General features: G+C 37.5%; 4 protein-coding genes across 4 annotated transcripts in view; 3 read left to right on the forward strand and 1 right to left on the reverse strand.

The window, feature by feature from the left end:
* The first annotated feature begins 329 nt into the window (after positions 1-329).
* On the forward strand, positions 330-3,300 carry LOC137708713 (root phototropism protein 3-like). Its single transcript, XM_068447845.1, has 2 exons — positions 330-1,190; positions 2,572-3,300. Exons 1-2 carry the CDS (start codon positions 450-452, stop codon positions 3,112-3,114), a joined length of 1,284 nt encoding a protein of 427 aa, XP_068303946.1. The 5' UTR covers positions 330-449; the 3' UTR covers positions 3,115-3,300.
* Positions 3,301-7,874: 4,574 nt separating this feature from the next.
* LOC137708720 (pentatricopeptide repeat-containing protein At1g15510, chloroplastic) lies at positions 7,875-11,399 on the forward strand. Its single transcript, XM_068447853.1, has one exon. The coding sequence runs from the start codon at positions 8,044-8,046 to the stop codon at positions 10,708-10,710; it is 2,667 nt and encodes an 888-aa protein (XP_068303954.1). The 5' UTR covers positions 7,875-8,043; the 3' UTR covers positions 10,711-11,399.
* A 179-nt stretch (positions 11,400-11,578) lies between these two features.
* On the reverse strand, positions 11,579-14,789 carry LOC137708817 (intracellular protein transport protein USO1). Its single transcript, XM_068447969.1, has 7 exons — positions 14,512-14,789; positions 14,259-14,374; positions 14,041-14,159; positions 13,783-13,945; positions 13,463-13,689; positions 13,042-13,363; positions 11,579-12,931 (listed from the first exon to the last, which is right to left on the reverse strand). The coding sequence occupies exons 1-7, from the start codon at positions 14,668-14,670 to the stop codon at positions 11,800-11,802; spliced, it is 2,238 nt and encodes a 745-aa protein (XP_068304070.1). The 5' UTR covers positions 14,671-14,789; the 3' UTR covers positions 11,579-11,799.
* Positions 14,790-20,979: 6,190 nt separating this feature from the next.
* Positions 20,980-25,054, forward strand: part of LOC137708959 (uncharacterized) — a 23,216-nt gene continuing 19,141 nt past the window's right edge. Inside the window, exons 1-12 of the mRNA XM_068448115.1 lie at positions 20,980-21,166; positions 21,244-21,281; positions 21,646-21,786; positions 21,899-22,021; positions 22,140-22,297; positions 22,417-22,461; positions 22,661-22,739; positions 22,846-22,919; positions 23,267-23,373; positions 23,889-24,100; positions 24,302-24,392; positions 24,630-24,833. Of these exons, the coding sequence (XP_068304216.1) occupies positions 21,718-21,786; positions 21,899-22,021; positions 22,140-22,297; positions 22,417-22,461; positions 22,661-22,739; positions 22,846-22,919; positions 23,267-23,373; positions 23,889-24,100; positions 24,302-24,392; positions 24,630-24,833 (1,162 nt within the window). The 5' untranslated portion in view covers positions 20,980-21,166; positions 21,244-21,281; positions 21,646-21,717. The remainder of the gene's footprint in view (positions 21,167-21,243; positions 21,282-21,645; positions 21,787-21,898; positions 22,022-22,139; positions 22,298-22,416; positions 22,462-22,660; positions 22,740-22,845; positions 22,920-23,266; positions 23,374-23,888; positions 24,101-24,301; positions 24,393-24,629; positions 24,834-25,054) is intronic.

Genomic DNA, 25,054 nt, shown 5'->3' on the forward strand with positions numbered 1-25,054 from the left:
CTAATCTAAGGGCATTCTTGCCAATTTAGCTTTGTGTCAGTAAAAGATTTTTCTCTGTACTTACAACACTATTGTCATTTAATATTATGGTCTAATAGAATTTTTTTTATTTGTAAGTCAAGGGTCTTAAGGTTCAATTCTTGCCAAAGGCGAATTTGGACCACATTATTGCTAGTTAATTGAGAGCTCACTTCACTATCTCCTTAGTATAAATAATATCGTTTGTTAAAAAAAATTATATTGTTATTGATGTTACAATTCTTAGATTGTAATACATGTATTGATAACACGTAAAAAAAATCCATCATTATCCGTGTTTGAGGTACACATATAAATTCATCCATACGAAACACCAAAAATCACTTTTACTACTCTATCATGTCAAGTGTAAATACATCAAGTATATATATCCCATTAACCAGACATTCTATTTACCACTGCATCAAAAAATGATGAAGAACCCAGACTTGGAAGAATCCATCAGTTTCCCGGGAAAACCCTCCCAATTCGCTGCGGAATGCTGGTTCGATGATGCATGCATACTCGACATGGACTACTTTGTCAAAACCCTAGCCGGAATTCAAGCCAAAGGTGTACGTCCAGACCTCATCGGTTCCATAATCACCCACTACGCATCCAAATGGCTCCCGGACCTCTCCGGCGACAGCAACATTTCCGACCAAAAGAACCTAACCAACTTCTCATCCTCTCCTGAAAGCATCACCGGCTTGTGGATGAGAAAACGCTTCTTCGTCGAAACCCTAGTGGGAGTCCTCCCTCCCGAGAAGGACTCCATCCCATGCAACTTCCTCCTCCGCTTGCTCCGCACCGCCAACATGGTGGCTGTGGAGCCCGCGTACCGAGCGGAGCTGGAGAAGAGGATATCGTGGCAGCTGGACCAAGCCTCGCTGAAAGAGCTCATGATACCGTCTTTTAGTCACACCTGTGGGACTTTGTTGGATGTCGAGCTTGTGACTAGGTTAGTTAAGAGGTTTGTGAACTTGGATGAGGCGGCTAAGAGCGGAGCCGCCATGGTGAAGGTGTCGAAGCTCGTGGATTGTTATCTCGCCGAGGCCGCCCTGGATGCGAATTTGAGTTTGAATGAGTTTGGAGCGCTTGCTGGGGCTCTGCCTAGCCATTCGCGTGCCACTGACGATGGCTTGTACCGAGCAATTGATACATATCTCAAAGTAAGTTCTTATAGTATTTGATTGATTAGGGTTCAGTTGTTTCTGCACTTTGTTCCAACAAATAATTTCCAGTGTGTTTTTTTAAACGTGGAATGCGAACAACAACATCCCATAATTCAACTATTAATTACTTAATTTGGTTAGACTAATTGATAAATAATAGGTTTGTGTTCAATGAAAAAAAAAAAAATCAATTATTGGTTTCCAATTTTTGGGTTTTTTTTTTTTAGCAAACTATATTATCACACTAGGGGGAGTGGGTGGACTTAGTTTCACAATGGATTACAAGTAATGTGGTTTTAATTCAACTTCGGCGAAAATAGAACCTAAATATAGACCGTAGTTTTAAATGACTCCAATTTTTGGATATTAGCTAAGACAGTATGAATGAGTGTGAATACATATATATGTGTTTTATTGAAAAGAATGTAACGAAAGAAATGAAGGGTGAAGACATGACATGAAAAAGGAATCTTATCTCTCTGCGTTCTAAATGTATAATACATGGCTGTGTTGTCACAATCAAGTGAGTTATGTGAAAGGGTTTTAGGCTTTAGGTGGATATATTCCCATACGACTAGTAAATTAATGTAAATGCCCTTTGTTTCGTGATAGACAGTGGCCGGTCCCAGAGTTTTCTGACTTCTGTTTTTTCTGTTGTTCAATTGTGAGCAATGAGCCCAATGGGTTTTTATTACGTAGAAAATTATCATTGAAATTTTACAGAGGTTTTTTAGTGTGCCTTGCACAAACACATACGTTATATATTATTATATAAGTAGTGGAGGGACACTTAAAAAAAAAAATTTCCCTTCATTTGTATATTTACATATGGCATATAGGCACACTGAAAAATCTCTCAAAAGTTTTTTGGCTTTAAAGAGATGGACTTGTAGGTGTTTAGCTGAGAAATATTATATTTGTAGGGTTTATGTACAAATATTATAGTTGTTGTTTAATTGATATGAGGGTTTCGACAATCTGGTGACATAATACGTAAAATCTCTAAAAATAAAATCACTCAGACATTGCATATTTCAAGTGAACCCAATTCTAGTGTACCTGTAGATTAAATAACATTATTATTTCCTTCACAAACTCAACTGATCCTGCATGCAACTCAATCCAAAATAAGTAAACTTGAGAATTTATATGTTATACAGTAGTTAATATAAAAGGGGTTGATGTTATTTGGGTGGCTAATACAAAAAGTGAGATTCTTTGTATTTGGCCACGCTTTTCCAGCCACTTTTTGACTTTTTATTTTTTATGTTTTCGTATTAAGCTATTACAACAACAGCTACTCTTGCTCAGTGATTGTTGCCCTTTTTTTCTTAGTGACATATCAATATGCAACCATATATAATTCCCATCATGACAGGCACATCCTGGAGTCTCCAAGCAAGATCGAAAGAATCTTTGTAGACTAATCGACAGTCGAAAACTCTCCCCAGAGGCATCTCTCCATGCAGCACAAAACGATCGCCTGCCTGTCCGAGCAGTAATCCAAGTCCTCTTCTCAGAGCAGAGCAAGCTTCACAGGAACATTGATTGGAGTGGCTCATTCAGCGGTAGCGCCAGAAGCCCGAACCCCTTTCTTGACCAGTCAGCACGGTGCTTTTCGAAGCGTGAAATGAGTACAATGCAGATGGAGATAAGGAACTTGAAGGAAGATGTGCTTAGGCTTCAAAACCAGTGCAACTCCATGCAAGTACAGGCAGAGAGGAAAGACAAAAAGAAAGGGTTATTTAAGTGGACTAGGAATTTGGGGATTATGCCTTCTTTTAGGGGTCATGTGGGCGTCGTGAAGATTAATGAGGCTGGAGATGGGGAGGTTGGGTATGGGAAACAAACGCCAGTTGATATGAAGACCATGCTTGTTAGAGCTAGGGCTACTCCAAAGTGGAGGAAATCTGTATCTTGAATGTGAGAGAAAGAGTTGGGGGTTAATGGGTTTTTTTTGTATTCATTTGTTTTACGTACCTTTTATGTTGTATGTTTTTTTTATTGTGTGTTGTGACATTAGAAGTAATAAGGGTGATGATAACCGTTAGTTCTGCACAATATGTTCATGTACAAATTTACATAAAATCAATTTGGAACCCTCTAAGTCAAGGATCTTGTTAGACTTCGTATGATCATCTCAAAAAAGAAGTTTCGTACATATAGTTTATTTTGTCTAAGTTTAGAAGGGATGATACATCAGAACACCCCCCTTCCCACCAACTTTGGGTTCGAGTGGCATTTCACCCCTAACGACAACTCATCCACTGATTCTTCAACATCAGTCGGTTCAGACCTCCACTTAGTTTCTGTCACGCCTCGAGCCCGAAAAAATTTATTTTCGGGAAATAGTTCCAATGATAGGCCCAATTCAATTTATATATACAAAACATAAGATTTCCTTTTATAATAAAATTCCAAACTCCTTACTTAGTTCAACTTCTCAAGCAAAGCTTTGTCTCGTTTATTTAATCTCACTTATTGTATGGCTGCATCTAACGTCACGTTAGACTGCCTACGGATTCTAAACAGGGATCAAGCCATTCGTAGTTCACATTTCCAAAAATTCAAACCAAATCCAAATATATTCATTTAATCCAACGTATACCACAGTGGTATTAATATTCAAACCATAGCAGTTAGATCTCAAAAGTAGACCTGGCATTCGTGTCGTGTTTCTCGTGTTCGTGTTGTGTTCGTGTCATACCTAATAGCTTAACAGGTCGTGTCGTGTAATACCCATTAAAGTAAACGGGTAATATAACCCGACCCGAAATCAACCCGTTAATATTTTCAAGTAATATGACCCGACCCGTTACCCGTTAAGAAAAATATTTTTTAAATCAATAAAAATGAAAATGAAAAACATAATTTGACCCAAAAAAATGTAAAACATAATACCAAATTTCGGAGATGACCCCTTAATGAAACTTGTAAAGCTTTTCATTACGTGTGATTACATTTTTCACACTTCTACAATAATTATTATTATTTTTATTAATTTTTTCACTCAAATAAATAACATTGTTCATGAGATTTGGAGGGTTTTAAAAATCTAAACGACCACGTAACCTCGCCAATGGAACTCAAAGCTTACATGTTATTCATTTTACAAAATCCTCAATTTTCATAGATCATCATGACATAAGATTTTGTGGTATCCACTTCTGTAAATATTTTAAATTGACGATCAAATTAGTTCATTGTATTCATATAGGATCAAGGAGTGTAGCTGTAAAAAATCATCAAAATCGGAGTTAAAATAACCGTTAAATCGTGATTTTTCGTTTATAACCGTCGAAAAGTTTTATCTTGTTACTTGATCTCTAAATGTTTGTTTTTTGCAATTTTTGGCGTATGTGATCTCGAAGCATATAGAAACAAGTTTGACGGTTGGATCATTGAAATTAGTTTCATAGGATGCGTATCCCATCGAAACGATACATTAACTAACACTTCGAGTTTATTTATACTTTTATTAAGTATAACATAAGATTTTGTGGTATATCCACTAGTGTAAATATTTTAAATTGAAGATCAAATTCATTCATTGTATTCATATAAGGTCAAGGAGTATAGCTGTAAAAAATCATCAAAATCGAAGTTAAAATAACCGTTAAATCGTGATTTTTTGTTTATAACCGTCGAAAAGTTTTTTTTGTTTTGTTACTTAATTTCTGAATGTTTGTTTTTTGCAATTTTTGGTGTATGTGATCTCGAAGCATATATAACAAGTTTGACGGTTGGATCGTTGAAATTAGTTTCGTAGAATGCGTATCCTATCAAAATGATAGATTCACTAACACTTAAGAGTTTATTTATACTTTCATCAAGTATAACACAAGATTTTGTGGTATCCACTAGTGTAAATATTTTAAATTGAAGATCGAATTCATTCATTGTATTCATATAGGGTCAAGGAGTGTAGCTATAAAAAATCATCAAAATCAGAGTTAAAAATAACTGTTAAATCGTGATTTTTCGTTTATAACCGTTGAAAAGTTTTGTCTCGTTACTTGATCTCTGAATGTTTATTTTTTGCAAATTTTGGCGTATGCGATCTCGAAGCATATATAAAAAAGATTGACGGTTGGATCATTGAAATTAGATTCATAGGATGTGTATCCCATCAAAACGATACATTAACTAACACTTAGAGTTTCTTTGGGTTAAATATTAGGCGGGAAATGGATGGATATAGGCTGCAAAACTTCCCAAACATTAGGCGGGAAATGGATGAAACTCTTGAAATATTAGGCGGGAAATTAATTATTATAATTTTTTTTATGTGTTTGGTATTTTTGAATTACTTGATATTTTTATTTTTAATGTGTTTTATGATTTTTAATCTCAATCTTTGCCTATAATATACTATAAAAATAAATAAATAAATAAAACTTAAATTTTAAATTTTATATAGAATAATAAGAGAATAATAATTAATAAACAATATATACATATTCATTATATCTATTGCATTTTATAGTAAGTTTTTTTTAGTAGTTAAAAAAATTAAAATCATCAAAATAGCATTTTTCTTATCGTGTCGAAACAGGCTACCCGTGTGTCACTCTTGTGTAAACCTGTTAAGGACCCGTTATTAACAGGTTATTATCGTGTGACCTAATAATGACCCGATTAGTTATCGTGTTGACCCGAAACCCGTTATTTTCGTGTCGTTTACATGTCCTGTGTAACGGGTCGTGTAAGACATTGTCAGGTCTACTCAAAAGTATAATGAGAATAACAAAATTCACATAAAAACACAATGTCACCTCCCTGGCTATGCGTTGTCGCACCTGCCGCCGCAGGTGGCGGTCGGCTATCCCGGCTCGCCGGAAAATTCAACTGTTTCTAAAAGTTCTCAAAAATTATAGAAATGAATATCTCAAAGAGTAGAGCAAACTTTATACATGCGGCCAAGTCCAATTTGGCCTGGAAAAGCTCCAATTTGCCTCGAACCCGCCGAAAACCCTTGAATTTGGGTGTTCTTGATTCGACTCCAAAACAACTCTGACGCCCCAACCAATGCATGAGCTTTGTTTCAGGCCTCAAGGGGAGTCTACTGGTGGTAGTAATTTGATGGAAACATATCGAAATTTGGGGAATCCTAAGAGCAATGACCACCGCACCCACATGTGCGTTTTTCCTAATTTCAAGGCCAAATCTATTATTTTTGGGGTGTACTAGGAAGAGGGAACGATTGGGTTTGAAGTAAGGATGAATCAAAAGATCCGACTTGGTCGGGTTGTGGGTATAGCCGGGTCGAAGGATTCCCTCATTCTCCCTTCTCTCCTTCTTCTCTACCCCCATTGGCCGTCCCCCATTGACTCTTTCCCCCTTCTCTCCTTTCTATGCTTTTCTTTCAATCCCCACCGCCCATTTTTGATTCTTCCTTTCATCTCAGCCACATATGTGGCATGTCACATGGCTCCAGATTTTCTGGAGCCTTCTAAGGATGTTTAAAATTACCAATTTATCCCCGACTTTAAACGTTAATAACTTCTCCCTTATAACTCCGTTTCACAAACAGTGTGTGCCTACGCGTTTGTGAAATCGAGCTCTATTCAAAATATAAATTTTGACCTCGAAAGGTCTACGTATTTTAAATAATTAATGTCCAAACTTTAAACCTTGTAACTAGTATAATTTAAAACTAAACTTTTATGAATTAATATAAATTCTCAATTCTTTTCACATATTCATAATTATGAATATCCAATTCATATATTTAAATTTTTTCAGGGTATTACAGTTTCACCCAAGCTTCATCCTGGTCATGGATAGATCACCCAGATTCGGTTTCATAAGCAGTGACAAAATTGCCCTATGAAGACCCACCCCCGGGTAAGCTATGAAGCTTCATACACATGAACAATCGGATAAGTTATGAGGCTCGTGTGAATAAAACTCAAGACAATAAATCATAGTTAAGCACTTTTCAACATATAGTTCAAACATGGAAAATAGACTAGAGCACAATTTGATCAAGTTGATTAGAGCATTGTGCTATCTTTTTGCACACTTAGTTGAATCTCCCTCCACTTAATACAAGCATGGGGATATATGCTGAGCTGAGTGTGCAAGCTTTTAACTTGAAAGTTGTAATAACTTGTATTATGATCTTTTAGCCATTCATATGCGCCAAACAAATAAACTGTTTATCATGATGATGCTTGTAACCAAAACCTTCGGTTGGTTTGACACACACGGATAGCTAAACTATTTCCATTTTGAATGACTTTTTGTAGATATGATATTTAAATGATGGTAAAGAAAATGAACGGTTCTAATTATGATGTTCTTATGATGAAGATACATTAATCTAAACTACATATTAATAGAACTTTTTTGTCAACCAAAAGAGGGTGAAAAGACCATTTGGTTTTCTATCACAACAAAAAAGTTAAGGGCAATAACGTAATTTCATAGAACAAATTTTGTTATTTTTTGTTTAAGCCTCACCTACAGGCTACAAATGATTTTAACATCTCTAAGTTAAAAAAATAAAAATATATTAAAAAAAAAACCTCTCCCCTCTCTTCCTCTCTCCGAATCTCACATTCATTCTTACTCACTTCCTTCTCCTTCAATTTTAAAAACAAAAATAAAAAAATTTTACATTTTGTGCTAGTTATAAATAAAAGAACAAGTAGATTCACGGATAACACTTGCATTATCCTTTCCTTTTCGTTTTCCTTGTCCATAATTGGAGCGGGTTTGGATGAGAAAACAAAGATTCAGACACGATGACCAAATAGAATGGCCGTTTAAGTTGGTTAAACAGACAACTTTAGATAATACTTCTTCTCCAGAAATAAAAACATTTATCCTTTAACCGTTAAACCTCATGCAAAACCCTCTGGGAAGACGATGCTCTGAGTGTCCAAAAATGGCGATTTCAGCTAAAACCACTCGAATACCTTACTCTCCGCATCTTCCCAATCCTCAATTCCCCAAGACCAATAAGCTCGAAACCATCGATTTCTCTCACAAGCTGCAAACCCACCAAATTTCCTACAGAAAAACCCAAGAAATCAGAGTCTGCAGCACCTCCTCTGTTTCCACACAGAACCCAAACTCTGATTTGAACGAGCTTTGCCGCCATGGGAACCTTGAACAAGCTTTGAAGCTCTTGGATTCGATGCAGGAGGTTCAGGTTAAAGTGGATGAAGATGCTTACGTTGCTTTGGTTAGGCTGTGTGAGTGGAAGCGAACGCATGAGGAAGGAGCTCGCGTGTACTCGTACATATCGAATTCGACGACCCTTTTGAGTGTTCGGCTTGGGAATGCATTGCTGAGCATGTTTGTGAGGTTTGGTAATTTGGTTGATGCTTGGTATGTGTTTGGAAGAATGGGTGAGAGGGATGTGTTTTCTTGGAATGTTTTGGTTGGCGGGTATGCGAAAGCGGGGTTTTTCGATGAGGCTTTGAATTTGTATCATAGAATGTTGTGGGTTGGGATTGTTCCTGATATTTATACATTTCCTTGTGTTCTTAGGACTTGTGGGGGCGTGCCAGACTTGGCGAGGGGAAGGGAGATTCATTTACATGTGATTAGATTCGGGTTTGAGTCCGATGTTGATGTAGTTAATGCGTTGATCACAATGTATGTGAAATGCGGTGCTGTTGGTACTGCACGGAAGTTGTTTGATAAAATGCCTAGGAGGGACAGGATCTCGTGGAACGCAATGATTTCGGGATATTTTGAGAATGGAGAGTTTTTGGAAGGGTTGAAATTGTTTCTCATGATGCGCGAGTCTTCAATTTATCCGGATTTGATGACTATGACTAGCTTGGTATCTGCTTGTGAGCTTCTTGGGGATGATAAATTAGGGAGGGAAATCCATGGTTACGTTTTGAGGACAGAGTTTGTGGAGGATGTTTCGGTTTGTAATTCTTTAATTCAGATGTATTCAATCATTGGCCATTTCACGGAGGCTGAAAAAGTTTTTTCTAGAATGGAATATAAAGATGTGGTGTCATGGACATCGATGATCTCATGTTATGGCAATAATGCACTGCCTGACAAGGCGGTGGAAACCTACAGAAAGATGGAGCGAGAGGAAATCATGCCAGATGAAATAACCATAGCCTGTGTTCTATCTGCTTGTGCATGTTTAGAAAATTTGGATATGGGTATGAAGCTTCATGAGCTTGCTTACCGGACTGGGTACATATCATATGTGATAGTTGCCAATACACTCATTGATATGTATTCTAAGTGTAAATGCGTCGATAAGGCTTTGGAAGTGTTCCATGGCATCCCCAGCAAGAATGTCATATCATGGAGTTCTATCATACTTGGCCTTCGGATCAACAATCGGTGCTTTGAGGCTTTGATTTTCTTTCGGCAAATGAAACTCAGGCTCAAACCAAATTCTGTTACCTTGGTTTCTGTCCTATCTGCTTGTGCAAGAATAGGAGCTTTGATGTGTGGAAAAGAAATTCATGCCCATGCATTAAGGACTGGTGTAGCATTTGATGGTCATTTACCCAATGCACTTTTAGACTTGTACGTAAGGTGTGGGAGGATGGGATCTGCATGGAACCAGTTTAACTATAACAAAAAGGATGTTGCAGCTTGGAATATCCTACTAACTGGGTATGCACAGAGGGGGCAAGGAAGGGAAGCAGTTGAGCTATTTCACAGTATGGTTGATTCTGGGTTAGATCCGGATGAGATCACATTTATTTCACTATTATGTGCTTGCAGTAGGTCTGGTATGGTTAGTGAAGGGTTGGAGTATTTCAGAAGCATGAAACTTGATTATTTTATCACACCTAATCTGAAGCACTATGCGTGTGTTGTTGATCTACTTGGTCGTGATGGTCAATTGGATAATGCGCACGAGTTTATACAGAAGATGCCTGTAAATCCAGATCCAGCTATATGGGGAGCCTTGTTAAATGCATGCATGATCAACAAGAAGGTTGAACTTGGTGAGCTTGCAGCTGAGCAAATTTTTAAGATGGATACAGAAAGTGTTGGGTATTACGTACTTATGTGTAATCTCTATGCTGACAGTGGAAAATGGGAAGAAGTGGCACTAGTAAGAAAGATGATGAGGAAAAGGGGCCTAACTGCAGATCCTGGATGCAGTTGGGTGGAGGTAAAGGGAAAAGTTCATGCTTTCCTAAGTGGTGATAATTTGCATCCTCAATTTAAGGAAATAAATGCAGTTATGGACGGATTTTATGAGAAAATGAGATCTGCGGGTGTCAAAGAGCCCGAAACCCGTCCAACAGATGAATTTGAAGCTTCAAAAGCTGAGATCTTCTGTGGACACAGCGAAAGACTTGCAGTTGCATTTGGGCTCATTAACACAGCGCCTGGGATGCCTATATGGGTGACTAAGAACCTGTACATGTGCCAAAGCTGTCACAGTACTATCAAGTTTATCTCTAAGGTTGTGCGTCGGGAGATTTCTGTAAGGGATACAGAAAAGTTTCACCATTTTAAGGACGGCTCCTGCACTTGTGGGGATGAAGGTTACTGGAGAAACTCCGACAAATGAGCTGTTGGAGGAATATTTAATCTTAGATAAATGTAGGGCAGCAGATAATTTGGGCTCAAAGAAGATGTGCAACAGAGATCTCAGGAGAGGAAGTAAGCTGCTTATTATAGGACACTAGCACTAGGAAAAAAAAATAGGGACACTGTGAGTGCACTTTAAATTGAAATTTTTTCAATGCTACCCTTCTCGGGGGTAATTGTTATCTCAGAACAGTTAATATGTTGTACCTTTATCTTTTCTGCTTTTGAGTTTTTTATATACATAATTACCCTGTAAAGGGGGTAATGGTTTAGAAAATTGTATAGATACGATATCATGTCGGATTTATCTGTCTAACTGTTTTCCCATTACCATTTATGCTTTACCACTGCACTTTGGGGCAACCTTATAAGCTTGAAATACACATGTGGCCGTCGGTAATGTGGTTGTTTATGCAATACAGCATTATTAAACCACAAACTTTCTCCACCACCAATGGATAAGAATGCTGGACTGGATATGCAGTGAACTTATCGGTATATTGTAGAGTGCTGTCTATCTCTTATGCACTAATGCTTCTAAATGTGTGATTTGTTTGCTGCAGATATGGACGCTTCTGTTCGACTTTCACATAAGGCCTAAAATGTAATTCGACTTTCATTATCACGCATGACATACATTTGTATGAGTCTGCATCTATTCCATTTAACGGAGCTTATGGTAATATCAATGTCTTCCTTATCAGATTTTCTTCTTCTGCATTGTTGTAGACTTTCTAGCTGAACATTTGAGATGATTCTGGCAACCGAAATCTTACAAGGAACTTGAATAGGATCCTTATATAGGTAAAATAGAGAATGCATATTTTAGCCGATGAAGGAAACGGAAGCTGAATTTATTTAGTAAAAGTACAACTAGCTGTTATCGCAAATCAATCTTATACACAAATAACATTATAAAAGAATACTTAAGCTGGACACAATTATTCTAAGCTTATGGCGTCATCGCCTTGCTTGCACTCTTTACCGAAGAAAACCATACCTAAGAAAAACAATGGAGAAGAAAAAGAATGAATACAGTTGAAAAATAGACGAGCAACTGAACTTCTGTTCATATTTTCAATCCTTTCTTGATTGTTTTTATAGATGACTTCATAAATTTGTTTCCCGTAGCATAGCTCTCTTCATCATCACTGGTTACCATGGGCTTCTTTCGTATGCAGTCAACACCCTTTTTCATGCCCAAAATTATAGACGGAGAAGATGGGATTCGTCGAAAGACTCTAGCACTCTCAGACCTTGTAAGTTTTCTTTCCTTTCCGTTACTATGGTCCCTTCTTTCCCTCCCTTCAAAACTCTTCCTGCTAACAACTCCCTTAAGGGCCTTAACAGGAGTATGCACTTGATTTGCATTTTCATTCTTCTCTTGGACAATTAACTGCTGCTTCGGTACACCTACTTTCGCATTAGCCTCTGGACACTTAAGATTCTTGACTTCCTGTGGGTACTTCAAATTCATTTGACTGATTATATCACTGGTCCTGTGTTTTTCATTTGCACCTTCTTCAACTTGACTGATTATATCACCGGTCCTGTGCTCTTCATTTGCACTTTTGTTCTCAGGATCCAACTCTTCTGGAGAACTATCCAACAGAATCTGAAGCCACTTCTCTACATTCCCCTTGCCACGTTCTTTTCTGCTCTCTTCATCTTCCACAATCTCTGGTTCTCGAATGACAGGGAATTGGAATTTGTGCTTCCCTTCTATTTCCAGTGTCCGCATTTGATTCTCTAACAAGCTCTCATCCTCTAATGCAACACTGTATCTGGCCTGCTCTCTGAGGTTGTCAATAGACAAACATTTTTTCGGTCTTTCCAGTTCCTCATACAGTTGAATTCTTCTATCGTCTTCATTCTGTGATAAAGCAGCATCACATGCCTTCTGTTCTTCCTCTAGAAACACCCTTAGTTCCTTACGTAAAGGCGTTGTTGGCTTGGTTGCTGGTAGACAAAGGACCATCTTGCTGTCTCTCTCCTCAGCTAATGCATCATCCATTCTCGACCTTTTCCTTGCTTGTTCCCATTCAGGCCGTATCTGTGTCTCAAGCTCATCTCTTTGTTTGTATTTCTTATGAAGTTCTTTCTCCGATGCATCACATATTGCCTTTTGTGCCTCAAGTCTTGCCATGAGCGCACTACTTGCGGCTTGGTTCAGTCTCAGTTGCTCCTTGTAAATGACAGACCTTAAGCAAAAACAAAAAGGGAAAAGGGTTAATGAATCAGTCTGTAAAACACATTTTATAAAGGTCGAAAATGATAATCCTCTACTCAGAACATTGTTTATTAATCTTACTGGTGCATAGCATCTCGAATCATCTTTTCGAGTGTGGTCCTATATGATGATTGTGCCTCTGCTAGCCGCCGGCACTTCTCTGCTCTTCTCCTTCGCTTTATCAACGTCAGTTCCAAGTTTTGAATGGTGAGCTTCTCATCTTCATTTTTTCGCCTCAATTCATTCACTTCATCATCCAAATTTTGTATCTCAGCCTGCATCTTTGCAGTTTGTTCTCTTTGTTTTAGGGAATCTCTTGCCATGACAATCGCTTGGTATGGGTTTCTACCGTACTCCGGGTTCTCATTTTCTTTCAAAACAGCATGTTTCCCATTCCTTGCAGCTAACACAATCCAAAACAAAAAAAAAAGATTATGAATTACGATTCTCATTATTACTAAACAGACAATAAAAACCGTTTAGTTGTTACTTAAGCACTAACCAATTGCAGGAGATTGTGGCCTTATCTGCTTATTGTAGTCCAGGGATTTCAAAGCAGATGAAGAACCATATGACTCTCTTCGAGATACAACAATGGCAGCCGGAGCTAGGCCCAAGTGCTCTTTCGATTCCACATAATGTTGCGGAAAAGCATGGGACTCTACCGTCTGTGAAGAATTGAGCTCCTCGCATTCACCTTCAGCGAAGAGAAACGAGAATGCCCTGTGCCTGCCAATGTTGTGAAAGGACACAAATATGTCACAAGTCAATGTTCTTGAAACAAGAAGCGTGTATGAAGAGAAATATGAAGTAGACTTCCACCTGAAATCGGCATTGGTAGAAGCAAATATCGATAAGAACTGGTTGACGGATATACCCAACTGAAAATCCCACCATGGAATGAGAAATTCAAGCATGTCATGCTTCTTCTTGCAGGCTTGCCATTGCAGTATCCTCAAATTGCTTGGGACAGTCAATCCTCCCCCTAAATTTTCAGCAAAAATGACCGGAGATTACAAATATGTAGAGAGAGAGAGAGAGAGAGAGAGAGAGAGAGAGAGAGAAGATAGAGCTGTATACTTGAGCAAGGAAACCAGTGATCTATGTCCCAAGCAAGAGGAGAAGCAGAATCAGCATGGAAATACAGAACGTTGCCATACGAGTCTACTCGAATTACCGCAGGATCAAAGCCGGCATTCCTGAAATTCGAAGTATAAAGTCAGGTAAAAGAATATCATTGTTGAATTCTCCAAGTTTTCTAATTTTGAAGGTTTATGGAGCAAAATCAAGAGATTTACCCAAGGTGGTTGAGCTGCTTCCACAAAAGACTGACGAAAATCTTTGGCCTGGCAGTAGGTTTCGCTTTCGGGTCAATAACCGGAAACATCTGCTCTAAATCTCTTGCTCTCTGATCCTGAAAACCACATCACATCATAAACCTAGCATTCGCAGAATCAAAGAAAGAAAACAACCCAATTTCCAATTTCCTTCCTACATTTCTCTCACTTTCCTGGGAAACAAACAGAAAGTTAAAAGTTTCACTTCTCATACCTCCTCTTGCTGCAGACAGTAAGGCATGAAAGTGAAAGGAGGGCCATGGCTGTAAGGTCCAACGCTGCGGTCACGGCAGAGCTTCGCATACGCTTTTGGGTACCCGAGGCCGTCATCGATTTCCATTTCGCCTCCGGTGAATGCGTAATCGAAAGCCATTGTACTTCGACTGGGTGCACGGAAGAAAAACAGGGGTAGCAGAGGCGTTTTGTTTTGGCCGAGATTCAAGTTAACGGTCACATTGGTTGTCTTCTTTTTTCTTTTAAAAAGGTTGGAGGGTTGAAGATTTGGTTGACACGTCAGCAAACGGTAAGGCGATGGTGTAACGGCTAGAATAGGGGGGATGGCCCACAGTGGTTATGACAATTAAATTTTTGTAACAAAGTCTTGACCACTTCCATACATCTTGGATTTTTATATAATTAAAATTTGGAACCTGGTTGTTTGATTTTACATTTCTTCCCCCTCCTTCATTTAAATTTGATAGGAAAAGGGTTTTGTCAGGACTTTGAGAAGGGGTAGATTTTACAAAAAAAGAAAAAGAAGAGGAGAGATAAGTTTATTTGACTTTTTACAGTATAGTTAATTTTAGTTATCTGTAAATTTAGATTGCAACACGATGAAATGATTTACTAAAACAGTAAAAAAGATAATATTGTTTACACGCATATCACACTGTAAATTATTTGTTAGAAGACATTGTTTGTTAATCATGAACATGTCATCATGATATTAGGTGGAATATGTTTGATGGGAAATTTTAAAGAGATTTTATTAAGTAACGCGTATTTAAAGGGCGTTTCATAATATAAGTAGAGGAAGTAAAATAGGGACTAGGTGTGTGGGGCTCACTCCATATAGAACTTCACAATGCGAACTGTCTATTTTCTCAATCTCAATTGATGGATCATCTTTGCAAAAATTCAATTCAATCCGAAACCATTTGCCTATTTAATTATCAAAATAAAATTTTATTGTTTCTTATATAACAAAATATTCGTTAATTTCTTTGAACCCAATTAGGTGTCTTAAACATTTCTGATTTGACTAATATTTTGCAAAGCTGATTTATGAGGTACAACTTGAAAAATAGACGGTTCGGATCGTTAAAGTTTGATGTAATGTAAATCTCATGACTAATCTCCATTTTTATAAAAAAAATGAAGATCACTTCCTTAAAGATTTCCTATTTTTATATATCCCTCAACTTATTTACGAGTACCCGCAAGAATACCGTTCGCTTGAAGGGAAAAAAAAAATCGACATTTGTTCAAGTCAAAAGCGATAATGAAGCAATGATTTCTTCATCATTTGATGTTTGAAAAAAAAATAAACACATCTGTAAAAGCGGCAGAAAGCTCCTTTTAGCTCAAGTCGAATCCAATATTCACTTTGCCCTCAGGGCCTACAAGAAAGAGGGCCGGCTAGTGTTGTCCAGTCCATCCAAACGTCATCATTGTTCTTGGACTTCTTTAGTTTGGGGTTTATTGTTTAACAAAACAAAGAACGGAATTTAGTTCAAAATCAATGAAATATCTTCATTAGCCATATAATAATGAGAAATTTCTATTGTATAGGTCAATAAGGAAGTCCCAAGAGTCTTATAATTAAATACAAAGTAACGTTTTTGTCCTTACTGATATCAACCCTGATATGCTTGTTGACGTGTTAATTAAGGACAGTTCTCATCGCAACCTTAGTTAATGTTGATGTAACTTTAATGCTTTCTAAGGATAGTTAACTATAGTTAAGTTGTTTTGTGCAGGACACTCTCTTTCCTTCGACCGGGTTAAAATTCTCGGCAATGTCTTTTATCGAGAATCTTTTATGCACACTATCCTCTTGCCTTGTACATTTTATCCCCTTTAATGAATATCGTACTTCTTAAAAAAAAAAAAATGCATTAGACCAACTCCAATCCTTGACCTAAGGCCAAAACAAATATAGGCTTTTCATTTTAGGCCTTTGGCCAGAAAACTATGCTTTTCGACTAATAGTATGGCCTAAATTTTATGCTAGAAAAAAATTTTAAATATCGTTTTAGCATTTTTTTTTTCCGTGAACTTTTTGAAAAATAATATTTATTAAGATTAACTTAGCTTAATTTTATAAGCATTTTAACTTTAAAATATTTAAATTCCAAGAATGACACACCTCGACCCGAAATGTTTACTAGGACTCCGAATCGAGCTATGCTGACTGACACCTGGAAGGTGACGAAGTCATAAAGTATAGTGATGTGGAAAATGTGAATAAATTTTAACCTAAAAGTGCCTAAAGACAAGAATGCACTGTGAGCGGGAATGAACCCATTCCATATGCGACGTCAGAGCATAAATAAAGTACAGTAGTGTGGATAAGGATCACAAACTGACATGCCTCGACCAAAGTTGAGACGTGCTGACCGTCGCAAGAAGGTGACGTAGCCAAGTGCGCAACACAAAAAATGTGAGTGCGAACTTTGAGATTTATAGTGATGCTTTCTTGACATGGCATACCTCTGTTTTCACTGCTTCTAAGCATTGTTTTTATATACTTACGTGTTATCATTTTCTAGGAAATTATACGGGTTTTATCATGAGGGGTTAGTATGTTCATAAGGACAACTATGTTTTCAAAAGCTTTGTTTTTGCCCACGTGAGAACTTCCCAGTGGGTCACCCATCCTGGGAATGCTCTCACTTGAACTTGCTTAACTTCGGAGTTCCGATGGAACCTGAAGCCAGTGAGTTCCCAAAAACAAAACCGTGAGGGCGTGCCCGGGGCCCAAAGCAGACAATATCATGCTACGGCGGAGCCAAAACTAGAATGTGACAAATAAAGTATGAAAAATCACACAATAGACACATACGAACCACACTTTCACATATTATGTGTGGAACAAGTGGATGTATGAACAAATGGATGGGTATTTATAGTGTTTTGGGGGTGAAATTTGAGTTAAATAATACTTCTTTTTAAATTATCACGACCTTTAGATTTTAATTTGGGTCGTTGGATCATTTTTTACCATTATATTTTAACTCATTTAATCACAGCGGTTGGATTACAAGTAAAAGTAAATAAACGTTTTTTATTATTTGAAATATGGCTGTTGATCAACCGACGATCATTGATTTTAGCTGCACGATATGCAAAGCTGTTAATGGTGGGTGACGGGCCTGTCAGTGGTGGGCCCTTTGGTGCGTCATTGTGCTGGGCCAAACATGGAACTTACTTGCAAAGGTGGCTCGTATTCGTTTTGGTCGTGGCCTAGATCTTGTTTTTTTTCATTTTTCTTTTTTTTTTTCCTTTTGCTCGGGCCAATTTTTTTGCCAAGGTCAAATGGCAAAGGCCTAAAGGTACCGTTTGGTACGTGGAACGAGACGGAATAGAGTGAGACAAGACGTTCCGTCCCACGTTTGGTGCGCCTAAAACGGGTGGAACGAGCTATTCCACAGGACGAGTTTTGGGTGAATTTTCGTTCCACCTCACCCGCCTGGAACGACTCGTTCCACATCCATGGAACACAAAATTATAACATCTCCATCTCCTCCTTCTTCCTCCTTATTTCCATCCGAGGGCATCTTTGCTCCTGCTCCGTTCCGTTCCGTCATGTCTCGTCCCGTCCCGTCTGCATACCAAACGATACCAAAAGTACTCGCCTTGGCCAGGGTTGAGTTGGTCTTAATATATCTCAATACATGATTATAAATATTGTTGAAATTATTGTTAACACTAAACATTTATTGATAAAAAAATCACCCATAAACAAAAGGAAAGTGAATAAGCTAATCAATTTTTTTAAATGTGGTTGCAAATCGAATGACGACTCCAACTACTTCAACGACATTTTTGCTTTTCCAATTCTTTAGAGCTTTCTTTATCTTTCACTTCTATAACAAAATGATTGTCTTTCACAAAGAAATATCAAATACAATTGACAAACATACTGTAATTTAACATGAAAATTTTGAATTATTGAGTGAATTCACCATTGAAGGCCTTGAGAGTTACCACTTTCAGTTTCTATGCATCCCTTGAACACTGCTCTGCAAATGTTTGACAGAATGTCTTAATGGAATATTGTGCAGTGCTTGCCTCCGCATGGTTCGTTGTATGCTTAATTGATATGTAATTTTATCTAATCAATGATTGATATACAATTATTTCTCGAAGAATTGCTGTTCGTATACTAAAGCTATTTTTTCATCATTTAAAATCTACTAATGCTAATGGTACATACAACTTGCCTTTTATAAGAGGGTTCTACACAATTATTCCGTAATTACATGTTGTGTCTCCAAAATAATGTGGTGTCTCACTATCACAACTTCATAGAACTTGAAAAATTGGCCTTCATTGAATACAAAGTCCAAAAGACAGAACTATACCAATATCCAAAAATAAAAATTGATGAAGAGGCAACTAACAACCCTAATAATTTTGTTACTCCACTATACACAGAGGCTACCAATAATTATTTTTCAAATCATAAGAAACAATTGTTACAAATTCTTAAATCTCCAAGTGTAGCAGAGAGATTCAAGAGTACCTAAAACACAAGATTCCTTGTTTCAATTTTGGTGCAGTCGAACATTCATCATAGAACAAATTTGACGACATTGTCAACGACGTTCGCGCTAGTACCAAAATTGGAGGAACTATAATATTTATCTTCGAGTTTAAGGCAATCAACCTTCCAATGCCCTTCCTTGCGACAATAATTGCATGTATTGTTTCTGGTCTTAGATTTCGATCTCGAATTTCCTCTATTACTATTTAAACCATATTCTTTATCTTTGCCTCGTGCTACCAAAGTCTCAGAATGAGCATCATTCGAATTTCCAAATACTTTTTTCTTTAATTCTATTCTCCACACAAAGAGAATACTTTTAACATCGAGCTGATGCAGTGGTCAAGATATATTAACTGCAACTGACAGAATAACTCGTTTGGACTTGAGTTTAGTTTGGCCACAAGATTTCCACAAAATTCGCATACCAAGGAGCTAAAGAACAAAAAAATCTAAGATTGATCCTCATCATCAATTTTATTATCCATATCTTTCAAATTCATGATAATCTTATTGAGGGAGACAAGATAAAGAGGGTTTCTGTAAAGAGAGAAGATAAAGTTTATAGATACAAAAAATTAAATTACTATATCACCTCCAACATCATACCATTTTTATTCATTTACTATAGTCATAATAGTTTATATAAAATTTAACAAACACTTCAATACAGTTTTTTTCGTTAAAAGCAGTTTTGCAAAAAATATTTACCAAACACTCAGTTGCTTTATTTTACATATGTTTATTCTTAACACACTAGTAGCAGTTTTTGTTAACAAACACAACAATACCAAACTAGCTTTATATGTTCGAGTGAGAGGGCTGTAAAAAAAAATTCAAATGGTTGAGGTCATATTAGTAATAAACTAAGTGAAGGCCACCAAAAGCATTCGTATATATACCCCATCTAGAAAGCTCGATATTTCACAATGTTAAAAGGAATATGGTTTTTATAACATTCATTCATTCTTAATGCATGCATGTGTACTTTTAATGTTTTGTACGTAACTATTGTATAATTATGCTTCGAATCCCCTCACCACCATGGCACCCTCCTCCTCACCCCACCACCACCACCACCACCACCACCACCTCACCCTCATAGTCAGGCTTCAATGAGACCTATCTCCATAGTTCTGTGTTCGCGTAAGTCTCTCTCTCCCCCCTCTTTTTCTCTCTCTAAATTCTGTTTCTGCTACATTTTCTGTTTGACTAATAATGATGGGTGCGAATCAATGATAGGCTGCCGCGACGAGGATTCCACAAGAGAGGAACAATGGCAGGTTGGGGCAGATTTGGGTTTTGATCGCGACTGATGTCATGCTAACGTCAACATGATGTTAGATCAAACTCGGGCGCACGGTCGGGCGAGAAATTGTCTGATCGGGCAGTCCTGCAAACTGGGGCTCAGCAATCGCCCCACTTTTAGGATTGGGCTGAAAATGAGTTTTGCAATTCTTGAGCCCAATTGCCCGACTTACATTTTGAAGCCGCTCCAGTAAAAAATTAAAAACAAAAATTCAAAAACCGACCTGCCCCGACCCAAAACCCAATAGCCTCCTTCTCGGGTTGTTAAACCCCATTCCAAAAGTCGAAGGTCGGTTTCACCAGCAGCGCTGCTGAATAGGGGTGGGTTGGAAAAACCGAAAACCGAAAAAAACCGGACCGAAACCGAAAAAACCGAAAAAAAAAAAAAACCGAACCGAATAGGGGTGAACCGAACCGAACCGAATAGTGTCTGGTTCGGTTTCGGTTTCTGGGGTTCAGAAACCGAACCGAACCGAAGTCTTCAAAAACGACGTCGTTTTATGCCTAATTCTAAAACGCCACCGTTTTATGCCTAATTCTAAAACGTAAAACCTAAACCTAGGTCTTCATCCGCTCTCAGTCTCTCCGTCTCCGCTCTCGGTCTCGCCTCACTCTCAGCCATTTTCTCGGTCTTCTTCATCCTCTCTCAGCCTCATCTCTCTCTCAGACTCTGTCAATCTCATTCTCTCTCAAGGCTCAAGCTCACTGTGACCATTCTCATTCCCAATTCATCCTCTCTCAAGCTCTCGCCGAGTTGCTGTGACCATTCTCAATTTCTCATTCCCAGCAAAAGGTTAGTGACTCTCACTCTCACGTTTTATTTTCTGCTCTACATTCAAACCAAACCTCTAAATCTCGAGTCTTAAACAGGTCAGAGCACTGGAAGTGGAAGCTCGAGTCGTAAACAGGTGAGAGCACTCTGACATCAACAATTAGCAGTGGGCTAATATTTGCAAGTTTGTTGCTTTTTGTTTCAATTTTACAGTCTTGTTTTATTGACTAGCTTCCTTTTTTCCGTTTTTATGGTCCGGGATGGTGTGGTGGTTGTCAAATTCACTTGGGATTGTCAGTTTGAGCTTTTGTTTCCGAAATTTCGAGATTTGATTTTACTTGTACATTTATTTTCTGTACAATTGTAGTTTGATTTGATTGGTATGGTGTGCTTTGTGTTGTGCGAACTATTCAAGTGGGTTTTTACTGGTTGAAGCATTTCGATTGTAAAATTAAAATTTCGTTGGAAGTTTTTCTTTTGTTTGCTTGCTGAACTCCAAGAAGAAGAGAGGCGAGCAGCCTCCCCGAACCAAAACCCTCCCCCTTCTTCTCCACCCGCTTTCTCAGTCCACCATGGCCACCCTCTCCCAAGCTCAGGCCGTCAAGTCCCTCAACAAATCCCCCGGACGCCGCCGTTTCGTTGTAAGCCCTCTCTCTCACGCCGCCGTTTGAAGCTTCCAGCTCTTTGTTCGTCTTATTTCATGCTTCAAATTATTTTTTTGGTAATTTTATTTGCTGGCTTTTGTATTTGCAGTTCAAGAATTTCTCTGAGAGAATTGATGATGTCGAAATCGATGTTTTCCGAAGCCTCGATAAAGTTAAGTCGGAGCCACATGAGGGCTCTACTTTTTTCCGGGACTGCCTCATCGAATGGAGGGTAATTCTTCAAGTTTGCTTAAGATTTTTCTCCATATGTATATATGTGTGTATATGTATATGTATTTTTTTTCTTCTGGGTTTTTGGTTTCATGATTGTTTTGCTGATTCGGGTGTAGGAACTGAACACGGCTGAGGATTTCATCTCTTTCTATGAGCGAATGACGCCGTTGGTCCAAACGTTGCCTTTGATTCTGTTGCACAAGGAAACCATAATCTCAGAACTCGTTTCGAGATTACAGATGGATGCAAGGCTGTCGCTTGAGCCCATTCTCACGTATGTTAGCTTATTTGACGCCAACCCTTTTGAGATATTTGATTGTTTAGCTGGAATTTAATGTTTTCCGAGATTGGAGATTTTTGTTTTCTTTCTCAATAAGCTGTGTTCTTGGGCAGGTTAATCGCCGCTCTGTCGAGAGATCTCCTGGAGGACTTTATCCCGTGAGTTTCGTCATCCTTTGGAATGAATTTAACTTGTAGCTGCTTGTTGTTTGTTGCTTTTACTTCCTTAATTGGTATTGAATATTCAAGGCGACTTGCTCCAGTGTACTGTAGAATCCCATCATGCCCTTTTGCTTTTGATGCATGTATTTATGGTCACTCTACGTGGTTTTTCTTCTTCTTCTTCTTCTTCTTCCAGTTTCTTGCCGAGGATTGCTGATTCTCTAGTGTCTCTTCTAGAAAGTGGTGCAGATAGGGAGCCAGAGATCATTGAGCAGGTCCAATTTATTTTAAGGATTGTTATTTAATTTTAATTTTTATTAGGTTTACAGGTTGGCATTTTAATTTCGACATGAACTCATAGTGTACGGTGGTTTTGTGCAGATCTTTACATCTTGGTCATCTATTATGATGTACTTACAAAAATATCTTGTACAAAAGATTAAGCATATACTAAAGTAAGTTCCTGTATCACTTAGTTATTTTGATTATTACGTTGAAGCAAACCATGTGCATTTATTGTAGACAAAAATATGTCTATTTTAACTTTCAGAATTTGATGGTGAAAATATTTCTTTGAGAAATATCAGATTATTTGAAAAATATGTTAATCAGGCTTAGTTAGTGTTTTCTTTATGTTTTGAAAATTTTGGTATTGAGTTCCCTTTGGTCCAATTTGTACGAATAAGTGATTGTTACATTGCAATTTCATGTGAGGATGCATTTTTACTCTCTTTCCTCTCATAATCTCAGTTCTTATGATATATATAAATATATGTATATAATATATATATGCATTTTGCAGGGTTACTGTAAAATTGAGGTACTATCCAAAATATCACATCCAAAAATTTATGGCAGAAGCGGTCTCATTCTTGCTGAGAAATGCACCTTTTGAACAACTTAAAGAAGGTACAACCTTGCATATTTTATGTTTTCACTTTTAGCCTGTTGGATTTTTTTTGATGGGAAATGTAGGATTATCTCTATACAGGTCCCCTTGAAGCATGCTTTATAGCTTATTTATTTTGAATGATTGAAGGACCTTTTTTTTTACTTCAAAACAATGCAATTCTATGTGTTTTAACTGACTCTTCATCTCATGTTTAATGTGGTGACAATTATCATCTAGATGTTTGTGTTTTTCCCATGATACAATCAAATTTGTGATATACTGTGATTAATGAATAATAATCTGTAGTTTCTAACTTGATATGCACTACATACATCTGATGGAAAACTGACTTCCTTTATGTCTTAATTAATATTTTATGATTCTAAGCACTTGTAGCTGGATGTGTAATTTTAGTTTAGATAACAGTAAATTGTTGGCCATATTGCCGTATATTCTAGTGTTCTGTTGAAGACTTGAAGTAAGTTCCTTTAATGGGAATTGATAAATTTTTGTCCTCATTGAATTGGCACAGGTGTCAGAAAGATCATGTTTGAAGTTGTGAAGAAATCAACTGATACTAGAAAAGAGGGAGTCAGTAAATTACTGTATTTTGTCATGAGAGGAACCTCATCAAGGTTCCATTCTAGAGCTGAGAGAGTGTTGCATTTCCTGATGGACGACTTGATACTTTGCATTGGTGAACAATTCAACGAAGGCAAGTTTTTCTCTAAACAAAGGCTTTATGTACGTTTATTTTAGATGTCTTGAAAAATTGATTAGATGTATTTTTGGATGTTATTGAATGTCTAGGGTAGCTGGATTTTAAAGCTCACTCATGTAGAGTCAGTGGAAAGCTTGTTCACTATGCTTTTACCTATTTTTATATCATATTGCTATTAATTATTGTTTATGGTAAAAGTGTATTTTTTGTTTCCATATTCACAGTTGATGCATGAATACTGTGTTGTCGGTCAAGGTTCATCTGATACTAATCCAAGACTACCCGAGTATGTTAGCAATTATGGCTTGCTAAAGGGTTATGTGAGAATGATTGTGTGGTTTAGGGAAAAAATGATGTTGGTAGTAAATTCTAAATTATATGTTTTTTTGGGTTTAATTGTTCATTTGTACATTGACTTTGTTGTTCTCTCTTCAATTTGTATGTTATGTGTAATGCAGCAGTATGTTTATAAAATATTATTGGACCATTAACTATATATTTGGGAGTTACATTGGTTTTGCTTGTCTTTGACCCTTTCTCTTTCTCCTGCAGGTTCAGAGACTGTTCTTGAAGTCTTAAAGTCTGCGTTAGAAGGTTTATGTGTGGATTTGGCCTCCAAGGAATTGAACTTAATGTTCAATTGCTTATATCGGGAAATAACTGACTCTGTGATTAATGGAGGTGTTGAACGTTTAAGCCGCCTGTTGTCGTTGCTTGTTTCTACTGTGCAAGTTAAGAATGGCCAAAGGGTTTCCGGTGAGTGATAAGAATGTTTTTGTTTGCCTGAGTCCTTTATTTTACTGTCAAGCATTCCTTGCTCTTTAGTAATGATGTGTTTGTGTTTTAGGCTGTCGATTGTTTTCGTTAGTTGGTTTTCTGTTCCTTGTTGTGGCTGGGGTGTTTGGTCTGGTATGCTGGACCAGCCTCTCTGTTTGCTTTTTCCCTCTCCTAATATAATTCCCTTTAGCCAAAAAAAA

The sequence above is a fragment of the Pyrus communis genome, chromosome 11, assembly GCF_963583255.1.
Source record: "Pyrus communis chromosome 11, drPyrComm1.1, whole genome shotgun sequence".
In the NCBI taxonomy this organism is placed as follows: domain Eukaryota; kingdom Viridiplantae; phylum Streptophyta; class Magnoliopsida; order Rosales; family Rosaceae; genus Pyrus; species Pyrus communis.